We start from the raw sequence: 21,879 nt of genomic DNA, 5'->3' as shown, positions 1-21,879 counted from the left end.
CTGTATTTATTTAAGATAATTAAGTGCAGTATTGAAAGGCGTTTTGAATCCATTACAAAGACTGCAAACTGGTCTGTAATTAATTGCCTTTGCAAATTAGAGTCTTCCTGCATGTTGTCTCCGTGGTCCTCCTTCTTTGTGCAGGGGAGCTGTGGCTTTTCTTCTGTGTGAGGGGGCCCGCTGCATCATCCTTAAATGATTTAGTGAATGTCAGCATTGCTACAGAAAATTGGGCAAATATGGCTCTAGTAAAGCGTTCCGTTTCTGTACCATATTAACAGCATTGTGTTATGCGCTAATAAAATGTCTTGCGTTCTTCAAGATCAGTAATATTAAGACCTCGTGGTATGCTGTCGAAGCTAGTACTTCTAAATCTGTGATGAGAGGCGCCCCCCCCCACACACACATAACATTGCAACTCTGTTTCTGAAATCCATCTGGTATTTGAATTTTTAAAAAACCAGTGAATACTCTGTTGGTGCCAGATTCAGTAAAAAGTTTGTCTGGTTTCTGTTCTTAGAAACCCCGACAAGTGGAATTTTGGATCCAGCATCACTTTTGCAGAGGCTTCTGCAGTGCAGAAGCTAAACAGGTATTTTACTGAATCCAGCCCTTATTTGTCTTCTGGCGTGGGATGCTCCTCCTCAGCAACCAATGCATTTTGGTAGGATTGGGTTAATTTCTTTTCCATGCTTTTGTTAGTCTACTGTTATCTTTTCTGGTTTATTATATCTTAATATTAATGTAATTAGTCTTAAGATACACAAAATACTTTAAAAATTTAAAAAAAACACCTTCCTATTTCTTCCCCAAAAAACATGTCAGATAGTTTTCTGTGGCATGATTGTCATTGGTATAGACTTGATGGTGTCCAATCAGGACAGAGGAAAGTGTACTTACTGCTTTGCCCCATTCTGAGCTCTGCAGGCAGACTTCCTGGTTGATTCCTGCCTTGCACTGAAGCAGATCAACTTGAAGATCAATTTTAGGGGATTTTCCACCTTCCTCAGACTTAAAGTTAGAAAAGCAGGAAAAGAAGCTGTAAAGGAAAAAGAAGCAAAAGTAGGCAGACCGTAGTTAGCCAAATTGAAATTTAACTTAGGAGTTTGATTAACAATCTTATCCTTATTTCCCTCCCCCCCCCCAAAAAAAGAAGTCATTCTATATTAAATGACCACAAATGATCAGGGCCTTGGTTGTCTATCTCCACAAAAAGACAGCTGAGTGTTGCACCATCAGCATAGTTCTTCCAACACAGGGTTGCTTGGGCGTTGAATCAACGGTGACTCAGAATGAACAGTGCCACCTACTGAATCATTGACACCTGTTTTTCCAGCACATACTTTTCTCTAAGCCTGGAAGATCTGACAAGATCATTGCCTGAAGTGGTATGGCTGCTGGCTTGGCTATTGCTATTCAGAGAGACTCATTTGTTCTTCTGTGTAAACTTTTTTTCATCTTTCATAGAAATATAGTGCATGCACAGAACTGCCCTGAAGCAATCAAGGGAACATAGAAACATGAGTTACTACAGTTCCCATGACTGGAGTATGTGGGCCAGATCTTCATAAAGTAAAGCATCGTAGTTTCATGGAAGTCAAGGGAATTACATCCATTTACATCAACTGAGAATCTGGCCCTGTGTCTCTAAGCATATCCTTGAACCAACAGTGGACTGAATATTTATAAAATGAACCTTTAGAATATTATATCCTTTCTCCAAAGCATTTATCTTACACGTTATGAATAAAACTAACATGTCACAAAAGAATATACAGTGGTAGAAAGATCATATTTTGTTTTGCTGTATAAAATTGCTTCATTTGCAATACGTTTTATAACTTTATTTTTTCTGGACTTAACAGGTATTTGTCTGCTGTATTCTCTGTCATTTCATCTTGTTGGTGAATTTATATTTGTCTGATGGAAGTACTGTATTACCAGTGCTTAAAAAAGCATGCAATTATTAATGCAGAGAAATGTATGTATGTGAATGGCATGGCAGGCAAAACAGACCATAGGCTTATTAGAGCAGGAGACACTCTTCTGTTTCTCTCCTTCAGGACAAGCAATGCTATCAAGTTTATATGTGATGGATCAGAGTGCAATGGTATTGCTGCAAGCAAAAGTCATGAATTTTAATCAACGTTGCTGGCTGCCTTGAAAGTTGAGCTTGAAAGATAAATGTGAAAACCGGGCAGCCCATACTGTTTCTGGAACAAAACTGCCCCTCTTCCCTTGATTTGAGGGGGTGGGAAAAAGTCTTAATAATCAAAATATCTGTTTATTTCTGGAATGTTATAATCTAACCCTTTGGGTCCAGTCTCCTCTGGATGCATTAGTGACCAACCCTGCCAAGATTTTCCACGCTAGTATAGGCTCGTGTACTGTGTTGCCTACTTCCAGCCGATTAAGAAAGAAAGATGGTTTTTATTTTTTATTTTTAAAAATGACTACAGTGCTTGTGAAAGATGCTGAATTTATAATCCTGGTGACTGAAGTCCTCTGCATGTTCACTGAGAAGATACGGCGTAGCCATTATCAATACAGACTTTCCTGCCCCACTTACTCATTGTGCTTCAATCTTGTTCTGAAGGGGCCATCTCTGATGAGATGGGGCCTGTGGTTACCATGTTCCTTTAATCATTGGTCTCCCTGATGAAATATAGGCACAAATTTTGAAAAGTATTTAAGCATTCTGTCATTCAGCATTGTAGGGCCTAAGTGACTTAGGAGCCTAATTAGTCTCTTTTTCTACTATTTGGTCTCCTGAGTCCCATGACCTTTTAATGGGTAAATGCCCGAGTCACTTTTGAAACTGAGAGTTAGGCTCATAAGTCATGTAGGCCTTGCAGTGTTGAGTGGAGCAATGTCTAAATACCTTTAAAAATCAGAGCCTTATTGATGAGGGCCAATTGTGACGGTGGGATTTTATGTCAGGGACACCTAACCATAAGAAAGAACTGGACTGAAACTACAAACTAACCAGTGCCCTCTCCGGCTTTCATTGCCTCTTCCATCTCAGCGTGCCTCCTCCACTCACCCAGCAATGCCTAGTCCATTCTTTCATACACTGAGAATTACCAAAGAACCCACCACCAAAGTTTGCCACTCGCTCAGTCACTCACCCTTGCCACTCAAACAACCCCTCCTCACTCATAAACAGGCTTTAGGCTTCCCATGCTCCTCCCCTGCATGCTCTCTCTGAGCGTCCCTGGCAGTGCAACGAGCCCAGCTCAGCTGGATGGCAGCTGGGATTGGGGGGGGTGGCAGGCAGCACAGCTGGTCAGCGTTAACAGTACAGATGTATTGTGCAAGTCATTTGGGGTGGGAAATCATTCTCTCTCTCATGTGCTTGGCTGGCTGTTCACATGCTCAGGATCTAACTGATTTCCATATGTGGGGTTGGGAAGGAATTTTCGCCGTTTCAGTTTGGTAGGGCCCTTGGGGTTTTTTTCGCCTTCCTCTGCATCCTGGAGTACAGGCCACACGTCTGATTTGTCTGGGTATCTCTCACTTAATTCCCAGTGCAGGGGCCTCAAGCAGTGGTGCGCGTTGGTCCCCCCCACTCTCTGCCTGTGGCACATGATAATCTCCTATGGGCTGTAATACTTTGGTCTAATTGTGGTTGTTCAGTTTAGTGTGCAGGTGCTGGGTGGTGTTGGTGGCCTGTGCCATATAGGTGATCTTGGGGTCCCATCTGGCCTTAATCTCTTTGACTCTGTGTCTCTGACAGTCAGTTCCTTTGACTGGCATCTACTTTCACCTCTCAAGAAGGTGATGTTATTGTACGTTTACCAACAGCTCCGCGTTAGTGAATGTTCATTGCTGTTGGAGAATGGTTTGTTTGATATTCTTGGAAGCATTTTCTGCTTTCACCAGCAAAGTAGGCAATGTAACCTAAGTTAGCATGGGACCAGAAGGGATTCATACAAATATGTTAAGTACAAATTCAAGCTTATTTGTACTCTCAGTTGGTTACACTCTTGGCTTGAAAGCCAAATATTTAAAGAATTTAGGTTGAGGTATATGTTGTCCCTAAATACACAGGAACCCAAATTCACCCTTGGAATAAATGAGTGCCGCTCCTTAGAGGTAATTGTTTTTCGCCTGAAGTAGAAATACATTGATGTAAAGTGTCACTCAGATGGTGGGAGTGGGAGTGATATTTTGTAAATACGTGTGTTGCTACTTATGGCTGCTACTTCCACTGCTCAGATCACCTCGCTTTCCATCAGAATAGACGTCATGAAAGGAAACGCACCTTATTTTCTTGTCCTTTTATTGGACCCAGTAGGAACATCATAGGTTATAGCATAGTGTTTTGCTGTACTGGGGCAATTGGAGCCTACTTACAGAAACAGTGGATTTGCCCCAAGATCTAGGGCACGTGTACCCAAGCCAAAACTGAAGATGTATCTCAAGGAAAAGGCTTCATTTCAGATGCAAATACTGTGAGGGCTGCTGCACAAATGAAGCCTGGCTGGTATTTTTTGTTTCCATTGGAGAGGGAAAAATGTTTTCTTTGTTTTTTGCTTAGCTCTGTCATCTCATTGTGCTGCCTAAACACCTGTCTCGCATTCAGAGTTTGAATTGTGGAAGATGACCAGCTGAGTGGTTTTTGCCAGTTGTCATGAATACCAAAATGTGATTAGCCTGTTTCCAGGCTTTGTTGTTGTTTTTTTAAACTCCCTGTTTCAGATGCATCTTCTCTAATTCGTATGCAAGAAGCATTTTTGTGATTGGGGAATATTTTCTCCTTGAGCATGGCATGCCTTTTTGGGACTGTTTGCAAAATAGCCTTATTTGAAGCAAGAGCACAGAACTCCCTTGTGAGCCTGAACATCTCACAATTTCTAATACCAACTGCAGAGATCATTTGCTGATGCTTTAAGGTGTTCAATATATCATTGCATTTAACTAGGCAAAGAATCGTGTTAGAAAGTGCATCAATACCTAGCGAAGTTTATACCTGTTGACTGTATTTTCAGAATGAACTTTATAGGACAATCTGTTTATAATCCAAACTTTTCTGTTGCTCGCAGCTACCTGGCTGATCAGTGCTGGAATGGCGGCTTTATCTACCTGATCATGTTCCGTCGCATTAAGCGCAAAGCCCCTCTTCCTCCATCAAATGGCAACAACAGCAACAGCTGTGAACCCAAAGCAAAGCCTGCCTCGGAGCGAAGTGACAGAGCCGCTCAAAATGGGAAAAGATCTAGAAAGTTTGGGGTCATTGCCAGAACTCCAGCCAGTAAGGACAGCAAGGAAAGCAAAGACAGCCAGAATTCAGAGCAGGAGAATGGACACCACACACCTATGGAGGTTGACAGCTCACAGCCAGAGGCAAGCAACACAGAGGATCGGTTTCGAAATGCAGACTGTGAGGGACGGTACAGGTCTCGCCGTTCAGATGGTGGGGTGCCAGACCTTAATCCAAGTGACCTGCCTTCACAGGTAAGTGTTTTAGTTTGGGTTTTTAAAAGAAAGAGGCAGGGCCAGTTCGAGCAAATTAAAGGTTCCAGTACATGTGTTAGTTTCAATAAAATGGCCGTACGGCCCAAGACTCACTGTGCAGCCTTCTTTTCCCAACCCCAAATTCTTGCTCCCAACTAACTGGTTGGATTTCATCCTTCAGGGTATGGAGCAGAGGTGTTCAGAACTGCGACATGTATTTGTGACCTGAGTGAGGGGGAGGAGAGTGAATAAAGTTTTCCTGTTGAGTAGGATGGTGTGGACTACCTGTGATATTCCCTGCCAGGGCTGTGAGAAAGGGGATCACCCCTTGATTCAACAGGGCTGATCAAGTGGTTACCACCACAGAGCTCTTATTCAGCAGGAAGCAGCTTGTGCTTGTGATGCCCCCAGGAGAGTGGGGCACAAGTAATAAACAGCACATAAGCATTTCAACCTTGTGATGAGCCTCTGAGGCTGCTTCGGCAGTAGCCAAACTGTAGGAGAGATTAGTTTTAATGGTTAAATTAGAACTAAAAATATTCATTCATTGTCATGCTGAATGAGTGAACATTTAAAGAGAGCCCATGTATTGGTTTGTGTCTAAAAATTGTTTAGACATTGATCAATGGCAGTGGGGAAGTTATTGTATATTTTGCATGATGCTTAGGAGATGGATGCTCTGTGTTGTTTTATCAGACTAGGGTAAGGGACTTCTTACTGCTTCTCCGGTGATTTTGAGTAGAAGTATATGGCAACAAAATATGAGAGAGACTGTAGAGGTTTAGTGTTTCTGGATCCAGAAAAATCACTCAAGTCTTGATCAGATTTCACATACAGCTTTCACCCGAAGAGTTGTCACTGCGAGGCTCTGACTCTTTGGCTGTCTTCCTAAAGAAATTGATAGACTAAACACGTGAATACTACTGCGCTAAGGCTGGGACTTATTGTGGCAGCTGTTTTTGTTTTAAAGAGTTCAAAGCTGGTAATATATTAATGCAGTCGTATTTCATATTGCTAAATTCCAGTGAAGGGAAGCGTGGCACAAACATGCTGCTCAAACTAATGATTGCTGATATTACGTATTTCCTAGGGGGCTCTTGGTTCAAACGTGAAACCACCAGGAAAGCTGAATCCAATAAAAGAATAATAATATTCCTAAAGCCAACTAAGTCAGAGTATCTTCTGTTCCTGTCAACTAATCAAATGATCCTGTCTCAGCGCAAGGGCTGGACTAGATGACTTCTTGAGGTCCCTTCCAACCCTACATTTCTGTGATTCTATACATTAAATTCACTGTGGTATAACGAGGAAAATGTTATCTGCAAAGTTTGAAAAACCTCATAATTTGAGACTCTTTATAGTTTTGTTTGTTCCTTTTAAAAGGAAAAAGTATGGATCAGAAAGATCCAGACCTGCACGGTTTTATGGCTCCCTGTCAATTTAGAATATAATTTAAGTATGATATTTAATATGGCTAATTTAAAAATGCCTTCTAAATGAATATGGTTTGTGTCTGAATTGCTGAGTAATAAAGAGTGTTAGAGATTAGCGCAGAGAGATGGAAAGCCATTACATTATAAATAAGACTGATGGTCTTGAGCCACTTATTAATTCTAACTTATTTTGAAGTTTTAAGACACCTTAGTCTGAAAAAGTAAATTTTGAAGTTCAGAACAGATATATTGTATGAGAAATAAATCAATATTTAATGCAGAACACATACAAAGAGGCATTTGTATATGAATATGTAAGTCTAGCTCATTCACTTGAAAATTTAGACCTATGGTCTCTTCATAATTGGTGTCTCCAAGTAAACTTGTTGAGAGGCACAGTGGTTTAGCACAATTGTTTTTTTGTTTACAGGTGTGGCCTAATGGTGTCAGTGCCATATTTTGTGTCGATGTTTAATTTTGCCTTCCTTACCCCTGAACTTGGAGAGATTTGATGGCTAAGAGAATGAGTAGCAGGACAGTCTTTTAAAAATAATTAATAAATTAATTTTAAGAATCTGAGTCTCCACTGAAGAAGTCTAGATCACTTGTGGAAAGCTGTGATCATCTAACAGCTGTTTGGTGACTTATGTCAAGTGAGTTTATAGGCTCAGTTTGTTTCCTCATGGATAATGGGTAAAATTTTCAGAAAGCTCCTGACTCCCATTTTCAAAACTGACTTTGGCACTTAGGAGCCTAAGTCTCATTGAAGTTTCCTGGTGACTTCTGAAAATGGGACTTAACCTCCTAGGTCACATAGGCGCTTCTGAAAATTTTACCCAACTCTACACCACAAAACTAGGGCTGTCAATTAATCGCAGTTAACTCATGCGATTATCTCAAAAAAATTAATCACAAATAAAGAAATTAATCTGTTAAATTTCAATTGGTATGCTATTGTTTATTAAACATTTTGGATATTTTTCTACATTTTCATATAATCTGTGTTGTAATTGAAATCAAAGTGTATGTTGTTTATTGCAAATATTTGCACTGTAAAAATGATAAACAAAAGAAACAGTATTTTTCAATTCACCTCATACAAGTACTGTAGTGCAATCTCTTTATCGTGAAAGTGCAACTTACAAATGTAGATTTTTTTGTTACATTACTGCACTCAAAAACAAAACGATGTAAAACTTTAGTGACTACAAGTCCACTCAGTCCTACTTCTTGTTCAGCCAATCGCTAAGACAAACAAGTTTGTTTACATTAACGGGAGATAATACTGCCCACTTCTTATTTACAGTGTCACCAGACAGTGAGCACAGGGATTTGCATGGCACTTTTGTAGCCGGCATTGCAAGGTATTTATGTGCAGGATATGCTAAACATTTGTAGACCCCTTTGTGCTTCGGCCATCATTCCAGAGGACATGCTTCCATGCTGATGACGCTTGTTAAAAAAATAATGCGTTAATTAAATTTGTGACCGAACTCCTTTGGGGAGAATTGTATGTCCCCGTTCTATTTTACCTGCATTCTGCCACATATTTCATGTTATAGCAGTCTCGAATGATGACCCATGAGCACATGTCATTCATTTTAAGAACACTTTCACTGCAGATTTGACAAAACACAAAGAAGGTACCAATGCGAGATTTCTAAAGATAGCTACATCACTCGACCCACGGTTTAAGAATCTGAAGTGCCTTATCAAATCTGAGACGGACAAGGTGTGGAGCATGGTTTCAGACATCTTAAAAGAGCAACACTCTGATGCAAAAACTACAGAACCCGAACCACCAGAAAAGAAAATCAACCTTCTGCTGATGACATCTGACTCAGATAATGAAAATGAACATGCATCAGTCCACGCTGCTTTGGGTCGTTATCTGGCAGAACCCGTCATCAGCATGGACACATGTCCCCTAGAATGGTGGTTGAAGCATGAAGAGACATATGAATCTTTAGCACGTCTGGCACATAAATACCTTACAGTGCCAGCTACAAAAGTGCCATGAGAACGCCTGTTCTCACTTTCAGGTGACATTGTAAACAAGAAGCGGGCAGCATTATCTTCTGCAAACGTAAACAAACTTGTTTGTCTGAGCAATTGGCTGAACAAGAAGTAGGACTAAGTGGACTTGCAGGCTGTAAAATTTTACATTGTTTTATTTTTGAATGCATTTTTTTGTACATAATTCTACATTTGTAAGTTCAACTTTCATGATAAAGAGATTGCACTACAGTACTTGTATTAGGTGAATTGAAAAATACTATTTCTTTTGTTTTTATACAGTGAAAATACCTGTAATCAAAAATAAATATAAAGTGAGCATGTCTGTTAGTCTATAAGGTGCCACAGGACTCTTTGCCACTGTACACTTTGTATTCTGTTTTGTAAATGAAATCAATATATTTGAAAATGTAGAAAACATCCAGAAATATTTAAATAAATGGTATTCTATTGTTGTTTAACAGTGCAATTAATTTTTTTAATCGCTTGACAGCCCTACACAAAACCTGCCATTACAAGCCACAATCTTATTCAGGCGTTTCTATGGAAAAAACAACCCTTTCATAACCATAAACTGAATTACTTCTTGTGTGCTGGTCCGTGTTGAACAGGACTGAAATACATTGGCAAGGCAGCATTATTATGGGAGAAACGTCCATACCCCAATGCCCATAGCATATTTGTTGTGTGGATGAGTAGATGAATTGAGTATCTACTGCAGTCAGGCTGGCAACTTCTGGGAACACAGTATTCACTTCAAAATATCTAGGGCCAGATTGTGGGCAAGCCATTGGTGTTGGCTGTGCAGGGAAGGAAAAACAAGAAGCCTTCCCATGGTCTGCGCAAAGCCCTCTCAGGTCAGCAGTCCCTGCATTCCCTTTGCTTCCCTGCTACTCCCCTACCCCAGGGAGCAGAATGCTGATTTAATTAAAGCAGGGGTTTTCCTGGAGTGAACATTACATTTTCCCTCTGGAATAGTTGTAGGAAAAAGTTGTAGAAACTCAAACTTTAGGGAAGTCTTGAAAGAACAGTTTAGTTTGGGTCTGCATGTCTTCAGCTTCAGCTGAACCCATGAGACTAGCTTGTTTATTGATATCTTGGAGCAGATGTATTAAGAATCTCTTTCTAACAGACAAACAGCCATTGCAGACAGAGAGACAATGTGAGTGAGGTAATCTCTTATTGGACCAACTTCTGTTGCTGAGAGAGACAAGCTTTTGAACTATCCCTGAGCTCTTCCTCAGGTCCTGCACTCTGGGTAGCTCAAACACTTGTCTCTCTCACCAAGAAAAGTTGGTCCAATAAAAGATATTACTACACTCATTGTCTCTCTAATATCCTGGGACTGACACGACACGGTTACAACAGCACTGCGTATTGCAAACAGAGACAGCCATGCATCGCAATTCTTACTCACTTTAAATTTTACCTCATCCCACAAGGGCCTGATGTTACCTTAGTATTGTCTATAGCTGATAACAGGAATGCTGAGTCATGAACAGAAGCTGAGGAAATTGCTGTTTATCAAAACTATCTAGCAGAAGATTTCTGTATACTTATTTTTTGTGTGTCCTTCATTTTAGCTTCTGGTCTCACATTTAGAGTTTGGCAGATTTAGATGTATGGCTACAGCTCTTACATGTAGCATCTTCCTCACCACGTAGCCATAAACATACTAGATAAACTAGTATACTAGATAACTAGCATACTAGTCTCGTAAGCAATCTAGTTATAAGGCATGACTAAAGAAATACTGTACCACTGAATCAGTAGTTAATTTATTTATATTTAATAAGCTAGTAAGTTGTGCTGTATTTTAACGTTACTGGTAAATATCCCCTTGCTTTCACTTATATAGTAATTATAATTTCTAAGACTATTTGTAAAATTTAAATTCAAAACAAATACAGTAAACCTATCTGGCAGGAGCTTTTTAGCACCTTCAGGCCCCTGGAAGACCCTTGATCCGTGAAGGGACTCAATTTGATTTCAATGGGAGTTGTGTGTATTGATTAAGAATAATCAATATATGACCCTAAGTAACAATCCTTCACGTCCTGTGAAGATTTTGAAGTTAAATATTGACATTTCTGAGCCTACATCTTCTAGGGATTACTTTAGAAAGATTGGTTTTTGGGGACTAGTAATCAAAAGGCAAGGAGGGAAGATAAATGCAGAAAAGATCTGGTGGGATAAGTTGAAAAACGGCTTCCTAGGTCAAATAAAGGCCAGGGTGGCTGGTTGTACTTTGGCTACATGGTAGGACCACTCAGCCCCCTGCCCAAGTGAAAATGAGTGAGTGAGTGAGGGAGGAGTGTGGGGGCAGGTGCGGGCTCGGGAGTGGGTCCAGAAATGAGGCGTTCAGGGTGCGGGATGGGGCTCCAGGCTGGGGTAGGGGGTTGGGGTGTGGGAGGGGTGAGGGGTAAGGGCTCTGGGGTGGGGCTGGGGATGAGGGGTTTGGAGTGCAAGAGGGGGCTCTGGGCTGGGGGCAGGAGGTTAGGGGGTAAGGGCTCCGGCTGGGGGTAATGGCTCTGTGGTAGGAACTGGGGATGAGGGGCTTGAGGTGCAGGAGGGGACTCCAGGCTGAGGCAAGAAGGTTGAGGTGTGGGAGGGGGTGAGTGCTCCATCTGGGGATGTGGACTCTGGGGTGGGGCCAAGGATGAGGGGTTTAGGGTGCAGGAGGGGATTCTGGGCTGGGGCAGGAGGTTAGGGTGCAGGGGGGGTGAGGACTCGGGCTGGAGGTGAGGGCTATGGGGTGGGGCCAAGGATGAGGGGTTTGGGGTGCAGGAGGGAGCTCTGGGCTTGGGCCAGGGATGAGTGATTTGGAGTGCGGGAAGGGGCTCAGGGCTGGGGCAGGGGTTGGGGTATGGGAGGGGATGAGGAGTGCAGGCTCTGGGTGGCACTTACCTCAGGCGGCTCCCAGGAAGCAACGGCCAATGGGAGCTGCAGAGCCGGTGCTAAGGGTGAGGGCAGGATATGGAGCCCCCCTGGCCATCCCTATGCCTAGGAGCCAGAGGGACATGCTGGCCGCTTCTGGGAGTCGCGTGGAGCTGGGTGGGGAGCCTGCCAGCCCCGCACCAACTAGACTTTTAACTGCCTGGTCAGTGGTGCTGACTGGAGCCGCGAGGGTCGCTTTTCGACCAGGTGTTCTGGTCGAAAACTGGACACCTGGCAACCCTATCCTTGGACGGAAGGTGCTATGTATTGACAATGCAAAGTATTCTACAGTGAGCAGTAGTTACATGAGCAGCTGATTCGCCATTTTTTGATGAAGTAGAGACTACATGATCATATTTTAGCCTTGGAAAGTTATTGTCTTAATATGCATATGAGTAAATCAGACCAGTTGAAATACATCTTCAATTTTTATCATGGTACCTATAGCTTAGTTGGCTCATTTTATGACAAACTGTTTGCTACATTCTGTCATGTTATTTGCTTCTTTGTTTAAATTATTTATCTCCGTAAAAGCTGAAGGACTTTGAATTATGCCTCACTTTATAGTTTGGAAAGACTGAGAGCTGCTATGATGCTTTCTGCCATTTAGCATCTGTAAATACAGTACTGCAGTTTGCCTTGTACATTTTGGGTAATGGAAAGGCATCTTCACTTGGCCAAACACAAGAATAGGCTAAATGCACAGTCTAGCAGCAAGAAATAGAGGCATGAAATGAATAATAATAATAATAATAAAAAAAGGCGACTTTCTAATCAACCTATTTTACCGAGAGTGAAAAACTACTCTGTGCCAGATCCTTAGCTAGTATGAACCTGCATAGATCTATTGAAGCAGATGGAGCTAAGTTGACTTACAATAGCTTTTTGGCAACCTAATTGGAGATTATTATTTCATCAAGATTATTACGTATTTATACGATGCATATTTTAGGCATAAATAACTTGGCTGTTAGTTTTCATCATAGACATCTTTAGCTATTTAAAGATCTCCTCTTAGGCTGTTTCTGTTCTTGGGCCTTTTATTCTTTTTATCATAATGTGATTTATTTTGCATTAGCTTCCAGCTGTCTTCAGTGTGAGTCTTCGGGCTTCTTTAGCTGCTGTAGTGATGTCCTGAAGCTTTAACTTGGACTATGAGGAAAATGTCCTTCCTTTGTCTGTCTACACTGCAAGCTCTGCATGGCAGGAACTGTCTTTTACTGTGTGTCTGTACAGCACCTCATACAATGGGCTCTTGATCTTGGATGGGGCCGTTAGGTATTTCTGTAACACTGCTCCTGATACAGCAAATGATTCATTTGTAGCCAGTCAGTTTCCATCTTCCCTTAAAACAATAGTAATTACAGATTTACTGGCGAAGTCTCCCTTGCTACTAAATTTCTGTTAATCTAGTCCAAACTTTTCCATTCTTTGCATAGATTTAGGTAAGAGCTATAGCTTTGGTAGCTGTAGTTTTGCATTTTAAAGAATTGCAGTTATTGGGGTTACTCTATGCCCCAAACACCTAGGGTGCCAGTAGAATGCCAGGTGTACCCTGACTTCAAGGCAAGTACTGTAGGTGCTTCAGTAGCCAGGCTTTGCAGGCACGAGCTCTGGGTGGGTCCCAATAACCACTCAGACACATGGCTAAGGGAAAAAGGGCATTGTATTAGGGCTCACAGGGAAGGGAAAGGTTGCAGATACCCCTGGTATAGAGACTTAAAGAGTTACAGTTCAAAGTGAGCACTTATCAGTTCTTGTTTGGGTCCCTAGGGCAGCCCAGTGGAGAGTTAGGGCTTTTCAGTCCTAGTGCTGGGGGAGCTTCTCCAGTCCAGTCTCCATTCAAGCAAATAAGCGTTTATGGGTTTCCAGGCCAGGCTCAGTTAGTGTCTCTCATGGGGGTTCCTTTCACTGGTTCCCTCCCCAGCCATTGCTGCTGTTCCATAAGTCCTGCACAGACCTGCACCCAGCTGTGAAATCTAGCAGTCACAACCTGTTCCACATGCAGCTCAGCCCACAGTTCCTGGGGCTTCTCTCTGCTCCTGATGCCATGTGGCTCCCGCTCCCGAGTCCCAAGCAGAGTGCAGCCAATACTTTGTTCAGGACCTTTCTACTTACTAGGCCAGGAGAAGGAGAGTGCAGTGGGCAGGGTGCTGATGGAAATCATAGTCCCAACTTAGTCAGGGGGTAGGAGATGTACAGTGAGAAGGGGACTGGTGGGAGGTGTAGTCCCCTGCTTTGCAGATCCATCACACATTAATCTAAATGATTAATGCATTTTGTTCTAGACTTAGCATGCACCAAAGCCCTTTTGGGAGGAATCAGATGTAATCTGGTAGCAATTAGTGACAAGAAAGTGTTAATGCATTTTCTTGACCCATGGCTCACATCATTAGAAATGGAGTAACTAGATAAGTGGTACAGGAGTGGGTATGGTTTGCATGTATCTTATTATTTATATTACTATAGTGCCTAGGGGTCTCAACTGAGACTGATGCCCCATTATGGTAGATCCTGTACAAAGACATAATAAGAGACAGTCCTGGTCCCAACATGTATACAATCTAAAGAGAGAGATTTCTGCCCTTGCATGATTGTTGGTGGTAAATATGGATAAATATCCATAACAACTGTTTTCCAGAATGGAAGACATAACTTTAGCTGAACGTATGTTTCTATCGTTTTATGCATGAATGATTCTGTGAAAATATTTGAAACCAAACTGACTTTATTGATGTTGCACAATATGTTTAGTGCTTTATTACTATAATTCTAAATCACTATTGTAAAGCTATGTGTCTTTGCTCTGATATGGTACTGAAATTATTACATAAAGCAAAAAGATCCTTTCAGAATTCTAATATGGATAGATGCAAAATGAGTCCAGATATCTGTGAGAAGTATCAGAATTTACTTCAGTGCAGTTGCACCCACATTAAATTTAGCCCAGTATGATAAGTGATATTTTTCTTCAAGAAGTTCTAAAAGACCCAGTTGGTCATGTCAACCTAGCAACATAATGAGCACATGCAAATATTTGTGAAAATGCAAAGGAATCCTAATCCTTAAATGTCTGATTTTTCAGAGAGGAACATTGTATAAAACCCTCTGATCAGTGAGAGCTGAGAATTCCATTTACCTCTCTTGGAATAAAATTTCAGTAGAAAGCAAAAGGAAAATGAAAAAAGGGGAATATCTTTAAGAGGCACAGACCATGTGGTGACAGTTCAAGACAGCAAATGACTCCAACAGATTTTTTTTAAAAGGTGATTATGTAGTTCAGGTGCTTGCAATGGCCAATAAAATGTTTAAAGCCCCAGCCAAGAAAATGATGTCAGCACCCAGTCTGCCAATAGAGATGAGTCCCTGGAGGTCATTCTACTTCAAATATCAGAGTTTTCATCCGTCGTCTGCAATACCTATTTTGTGGATCTACGTTCTAAATTATTTATTGTAAATATTCCCCAGGATATGTGTCCCAGGTTCCTTCTCTTGCTGCTTTCTTCCTGTGGATGGAAAGCAAATACATCCTTCTAACCTTACAGTAAAAAGTTTGGTCCCATCCAAATAAGTGATGCACCAAACTTGCTGAGATGTCAAGTATCAGGGCAGCCATTTTAACAATTCAGCTCTTTAAAGTATACAGATAAATTGTCTTAAACCAGCATCAGTGTAGAACAGTAGAAAAACCATTGGCATGAATCACAGTTGGATATATGCTGTTGGTTATTACATATTCCTGAGACACTGAAAGATCACATTGTCAAACCTGCGTAGTTGATATTAATGGCTAGATCTTCAAAATGGCTCCAGAGAGACCAGAGGCAAGAGGTCTTGTGTTAGATAAGAGCCATGGGTGTGGATGATGGTTGATGAGATTGAAAATGGGCTAGAGAACGGTTGACGGATAGGCCATTAGCTCACATCTAGTCGCTGTTTAGTAGTTGGGAAGATTGTATTGGTGCTGCCCATGATGTACTTCTTAAAAAGATCTTCAAATTCCAGTGCTGAAGCAAAGAGCTGGGTGGTGGTAGATCAATTTCAGAAGCAGTCGGTCTTGGGGAACTTACTAGGCATTAGAGATGGGCAGACTATTCACATTGAGCAAGTTATTAATTAATTTAGCATGCTTGTAGATTGTGTACAAACAGACTTTTTAAAAAATGAATTTGTCCATTATTCCAAATAATTTAACTTGCTTCACTAGTAATAAAAGCAAGGCCCTGTGTACACACACCTGCCTCTAAAAATATGAAATAAAGGATCAAGGCAGAGTCCCTTCTAAACAGACCATTCTTTAAAGTATTGCAGAGAATATTCCAAAGAAATAAGAATAAGATTCCAAAGAAAATCAGATGAGAATGAAATCTACCTGCTATACATTATAGAAATAATTGCTCCATTAAAAACCTGAAAAAACTCATATCAAGTTTCTATTGCTGAGAGCATAGTCAATAATGATAATATTTAGGATGCCTAGAATGATGGCTATTCACTAATTCTTTATGTCAACACACTTGGCTGGATTCACTAAACCTGGTGCATGGAGAAGTAAATTAATCTCCCAGCTACCACCTTGTTTCATGCACCAGAAGCAGGGATTCAACCCAAGAGAGGGCAAGCAGTGGTATCTTTGCTTTCCCTCAGTGCTGTTGTGGGAAGCTACTTTAATTTCTCCAAAATGCCCCACCAGTGGAGGATGCTGTGGGGAATGCCTCCTGCCTCATTTTGGGGCTTTATTGGCCTGCTAGTGTAAGGGGCTGTGACTGCATTGTACTATCAACAATGATTGGCCTTCTGCCTTGAAGACCCTATGCCAGGGATTACATCCTGGCTTGAATCTGGTCCCCATTCTGTTTTGCCCAGTACAGGATTTATTGTCTTGTGGTTCTGTCTTGAGTGAAAAGCTGACAGTGTGATAATCAACTCAACACTGGGGAACGGGGGATGGATCACTTGAGGATTGCCTGATTACCTGTTCTGTTCATTCCTTCTGAATCACGTGGCACTGGCAAGTGGGCTAGATGGACCGTTGGTCTGACCCAGTATGATGTTCTTATGTAAGTCCTTTGAGGTCCACTGCAAATGCTGCCTTGGTATTTAAAAAAGTCTCTGTGGCTTCAAAAGGAAGCAAAATGGCAGATGAAATTCAATGTTGATAAATACGAAGTAATGCACATTGGAAAACATAATCCCAATCAAACATACAAAATGATGGGGTCTACATTATCACTCAAGAAAGAGATCTCGGATTCATCATTTTCTGAAAACGTCCACTCAATGTGTAGCTGCAATAAAAAACCCCCAAAAACCCAAACAAACCTAACAATGTTAGGAACTGTTAGGAAGGGATAGATAATAAGATAGTAAATATCATAATGCCACTATATAAATCCATGATACACCCACACTTTGAATATTGCATACAGTTCTGGTCATCCCAAAAAGATATATTAGAATTGGAAAAGATACAGAGATAGGCAACAAAAATGATTAAATGTATGGAACAGCTTCTATATGAGGAGAGATTAAAAAGACTGGGACATTCCAGCTTAGAAAAGAGATGTCTAAGAGGGGATATGATAGAGGTCTATAAAATTGTGACTGGTGTGGAGATAGTGAATAAGGAGGTGTTATTTACTCCTTCACTTAACAGAAGAACCAAGGGTCACCCAATGAAATTAATAGGCAGCAGATTCCAAACAAACATACGGAAGTACTTCTTCATACAACATGCAGTCAACCTGTGGAACTCATTGACAGGGGATGCTGTGAAGCCAAAACTATAACTGGGTTCAAAAGAGAACTAGATAAGTTCATGGATAAGTCCATCGATGGCTATTAGCCAAGATGGTCAGGGATACAACATCATGCTCTGAGCTGATTGCCAGAAGCTAGGAGTGGGCTACAGGGGATGGATCACTCGATGATTGCCTCTGAAGTGATTGCCTCATTCCCTCTGAAGCACTTGGCATTGGCCACTTTCAGAAGACAGGATACTGGGTTAGATGGACCATTGGTCTGAACCAGCATCGCCATTCTTCTGTTCCTGTGTAAGTCCTTTGAGGTCCACTGCAAATGCTGCCTTGTTATTTAAGAAAAACTGTGGCTTCAAAAGGCAGGTTTGTGGCAGATGAGGGAGCACTGTTTGTTTCCTATTTTTGCATCATGCGTCAGCTGTGAGATTCTTTAGCTGCAGTCAGTACTGTAAATCTTGAAAAGCCAATATAATTTAAGATATGTGATTACTGCAACTTTCATAAACCTCTCTGTTTTTATTTCAAGTTTTCTGCTTATTTATGAAAGGGTCTGTTGAAACAATTACTATGGCCTGAGCTGCTGTTTTTAGACTTCTTTCCTTTATATTTTCCATTCTGCTGTCTGGCTTTTGGACTACATATTGCATTTCTGTTTCCATTTATTTACACCTTTCAACTGCCAAGTTTTTCTTTCCGATTTCAAAGCAGGGTTTCTTTGTGTATAGATGTGTAGCTTCTTGAACACCACATACTCAAATTCAATCAAGCCCGTTATACTCTTGTAGTTAGCTGCAATATGGAAAAGGGCCTATCATACTTTATTTATTTTAGTTGGAGGAAAATGTTCCCTTTTGTTTTATTAATGATGGAATCCAGCACTTATGAAATCAAATGTTTGATGTCATGTGCTTGGAGCTGGCATAATGCAAGCTTCCACGGATAGTGCTGGCAATGCACTTCCTTCCTGATATATACACACTAGCAATTCCAGATGAAGATTTGTTCTGAATAAAGACTGCCTAATGTGCAGTAGTTTCGTGATATAGAAAGATGGCCTCCAGAGACTGCATTGAAACTAGCAAACTCTACACTCACTTGTGTTCTGTTACATAAGATGACCCATTTTCACTTGTAATTAATTGTAGAATGATATTAATACTATTTTTAAACAGTTTGATTATTTTAAAGTATGCACTTTGAAGTTTATGATCTGTGAGTGAAAATCTGATCCAAAAACACTTTGCATGTTGAGAAGAGCCAAGTTAGAAAAGCCGTACAGCCACGTAAGAATGACACAGCTATAAAAACAGTCACAGAAAAGTATTAGCCACTTAAATGGTCAGGATGTAATTTGGGCTACTTTCTCTTTTTCCTAGAATATATTAGCCCACTCACATGAAGTCTGAACTAAAGGTGAGCAAGATACAGAGTGCATCCTGGGGGTTAACCGTTGAAACCAATTACCTAGGGAAATGTTGGATTTTTCCATCTCTTGATGCAGAAAATCACATTGGATCACTTTCTAGAAGCTGTACTTTAGCCAACATACAAGTTCCTGGCCTCAGTACAAGGGTAACTGGCTGAAATATAATGGCCTGTGATATACAGGAGGTTATACGAGATAATCTACTGGTCCCTTTTCACCTTAAACTCAGTGAATCTGTGAAATACTGAACACCCCCAATGTCAGTGACTGGTCTTCACCTCATGGGATCAGGCTGGATAAACTTGTTTTCCTAGCTTGGCTCTTTTGTACACTTGAAATGCTTTGGCTCCGTTAGCACTTTGGTTGGGTCGGGGGCTGTTGTGGGAATTTCTTACCTTTACAAATGTGATGACAGCTACTCTGAATTTGATGGAGAAAGTGACTAGAAATTTTAATGAAAACATTAAACTGACCAGCATCAAGAAGGAAATGTAGTTGAACCATTAAGTAATAGTGACTGCTATTATTAAATTCAACATCGTCTGGGGCAGAGATTATACTAAACACCAGCATGGTGCCATTAAACTGCAGTATTGCCTACTCTTGTAATGGTTGGAGTTTTCCCTAAAGCCTTGGACCCAGGAGTCATATGATTATACCAGAAACTCTGCTTTCATTTAAAAACAAAGTAAGTTTCCTATCCCCATGTTTGTAGACAAAAGCTTGAAAATATGAACCCTAAAAGTTCAAAGCCAGAATGCAAATAAAAAGAACTCCAAATGTAGATTTTAAAAACTCATGTTTTTTTGTGTTTTTAGCAAATCTCATGATTCTTGAGCATTTAGAATTAGTAATACTGAAACTGTAGACAGAGAGAATTTAAATTAAATGAGGAAGCTGGTCATAAAGACCTTGAAGTCAAAATCAGGGGCACTAAAATCCTTACATGCAGTATGGAGGTACTTCAGTTTGTCATTATGGAGTCACAGAAGGTATCGATACCCACCCCTGCACAAAAAAGGGAGCAGTCTACAGTAAACTATGGATGTTGTAAAACAAATAGTATGGACATTCCCCAGACATCTTTTACAAAGATGTTAGCTGCCTCAGGTTCATTGACAGCCCATTAGCTCCAGGTAAGCAGCTAGTGAAGACAAGCCCAGAAAGAGAGTTACCAAAGAGTAGGATTCAGAGTAGCAGCCGTGTTAGTCTGTATTCGCAAAAAGAAAAGGAGTACTTGTGGAGCAAATATTTAACGTTCAGCATGCAAAAATGTAACAACACGTTGCCCCAAGGGGTATGTGTGGGAAGTGTTTTAACTGCGACTGGTGATGGTTAATATATTTATTAATGATTTGGAAAGGAGGTGAACAATAAAGTGGCCAGATTTCCAGGTGACACGAAATTATTTTGGTTTTTAAAAACTAGAGAATAAGTGGCCTAACTTTCATTTTTGAAAGTGTTGGCTTGAGAACATTTAGTTTACAAGTACAAGGTCTTGTCATAATACAAGACCGAGGGGATAGTCAATAGAATTGAAAGTTAACACATTTTAAACTTTTTTTTTTTTAAAGGGAAATATTTTTTGCACGCTTCAGTCTGTTTTGTTGTTTTAGCTGGGGTCAGATTTGGCCACCCTTTCTCAGGCTGAATAGCCATTTACTTCACAAGCAGTCCTATTGATTTCAGTGGAACTACTTATGGAGTACAGTAGCACTCAGCCTGACTGAGGGTAGCAGAATCTTGCCATTTGCCATCATAAAGCATGTTGCTGTATAAATTAGGTGCCTGAGAACAGGTCAGCTAATCTTAATTTCTGTCTTTTTGTTATGCTTCAATTTGCAAGATGTTTAGGAATGAAAACTACGGCACTACATATTGTAGCTCTTTGTGTAATTGGTGTTTCAAAAAGCTTTAGCAAATCATTCAACAAAATTTTATGATCGCACTGTTAAACTTTATTAGCAACTAGGGGCTTGTCTACATGGGGACACTGTGACAGGGTCGGGCCAGATGGCTATAGGAGAGTAATAGAAGGCAGATATATTAGCCCCAGGCTAAGTAGGTCCCTTTTCCCTGGGTAAGGTAACAGGGAAGGTTCCAGAACAATCAGGAACCTTCTGGAGACAATTAAGACAGACAGGCTGATTAGAACACCTGCAGCCAATCAACAAGCTGCTAGAATCAATTAAGGCAGGCTAATCAGGGCACCTGGGTTTTAAAAAGGAGCTCACTTCAGTTTGTGGTGTGCGTGTGAGGAGCTGGGAGCAAGAGAAACTAGGAGCTGAGAGTGAGAACACGGACTGTTGGAGGACTGAGGTGTACAAGTATTATCAGACACTAGGAGGAAGGTCCTATGGTGAGGATAAAGAAGGTGTTGGGAGGAGGCCATGGCGAAGTAGCCCAGGGAGTTGTAGCTGTCGCACAGCTGTTCCAGGAGGCACTCTAGACAGCTGCATTCCACAGGGCCCTGGGCTGGAACCCGGAGTAGAGAGCGGGCCCGGGTTCCCCCCAAACCTCCCAACTCCTGGTCAGACACAGGAGGAGTTGACCTGGACAGTGAATTCAGAAAAACAGCCAAGCTGAGGGCTGCCGTGAAGCTCCAAAGCAAGCAAATCCGCCAATAAGCGCAAGACCCACCAAGGTAGAGCAGGAACTTTGTCACAACACTCAAGGAATCATAGAATCATAGACTATCAGGGTTGGAAGGGACCTCAGGAGGTCATCTAGTCCAACCCCCTGCTCAAAGCAGGACCAATCCCCAACTAAATCATCCCAGCCAGGGCTTTGTCAAGCCTGACCTTAAAAACTACTAAGGAAGGAGATTCCACCACCTCCCTAGGTAACGCAT

The 21,879-nt window shown here is 41.2% G+C and overlaps 1 protein-coding gene across 1 annotated transcript in view; it reads left to right on the top strand.

Annotated features, from left to right (window-relative positions):
• Nucleotides 1–21,879, top strand: part of PDZD2 (PDZ domain containing 2) — a 311,312-nt gene that overhangs the window by 203,159 nt on the left and 86,274 nt on the right. The window contains exon 4 of the mRNA XM_074952415.1: nt 5,046–5,457. Within this exon, the coding sequence (XP_074808516.1) occupies nt 5,046–5,457 (412 nt within the window). The remainder of the gene's footprint in view (nt 1–5,045; nt 5,458–21,879) is intronic.

Source organism: Natator depressus, chromosome 5 (assembly GCF_965152275.1).
Source record: "Natator depressus isolate rNatDep1 chromosome 5, rNatDep2.hap1, whole genome shotgun sequence".
NCBI lineage: Eukaryota > Metazoa > Chordata > Testudines > Cheloniidae > Natator > Natator depressus.
The sequence above is the reverse complement of the archived record's forward strand: the minus strand, read 5'-3'. Positions and strand labels throughout refer to the sequence as shown.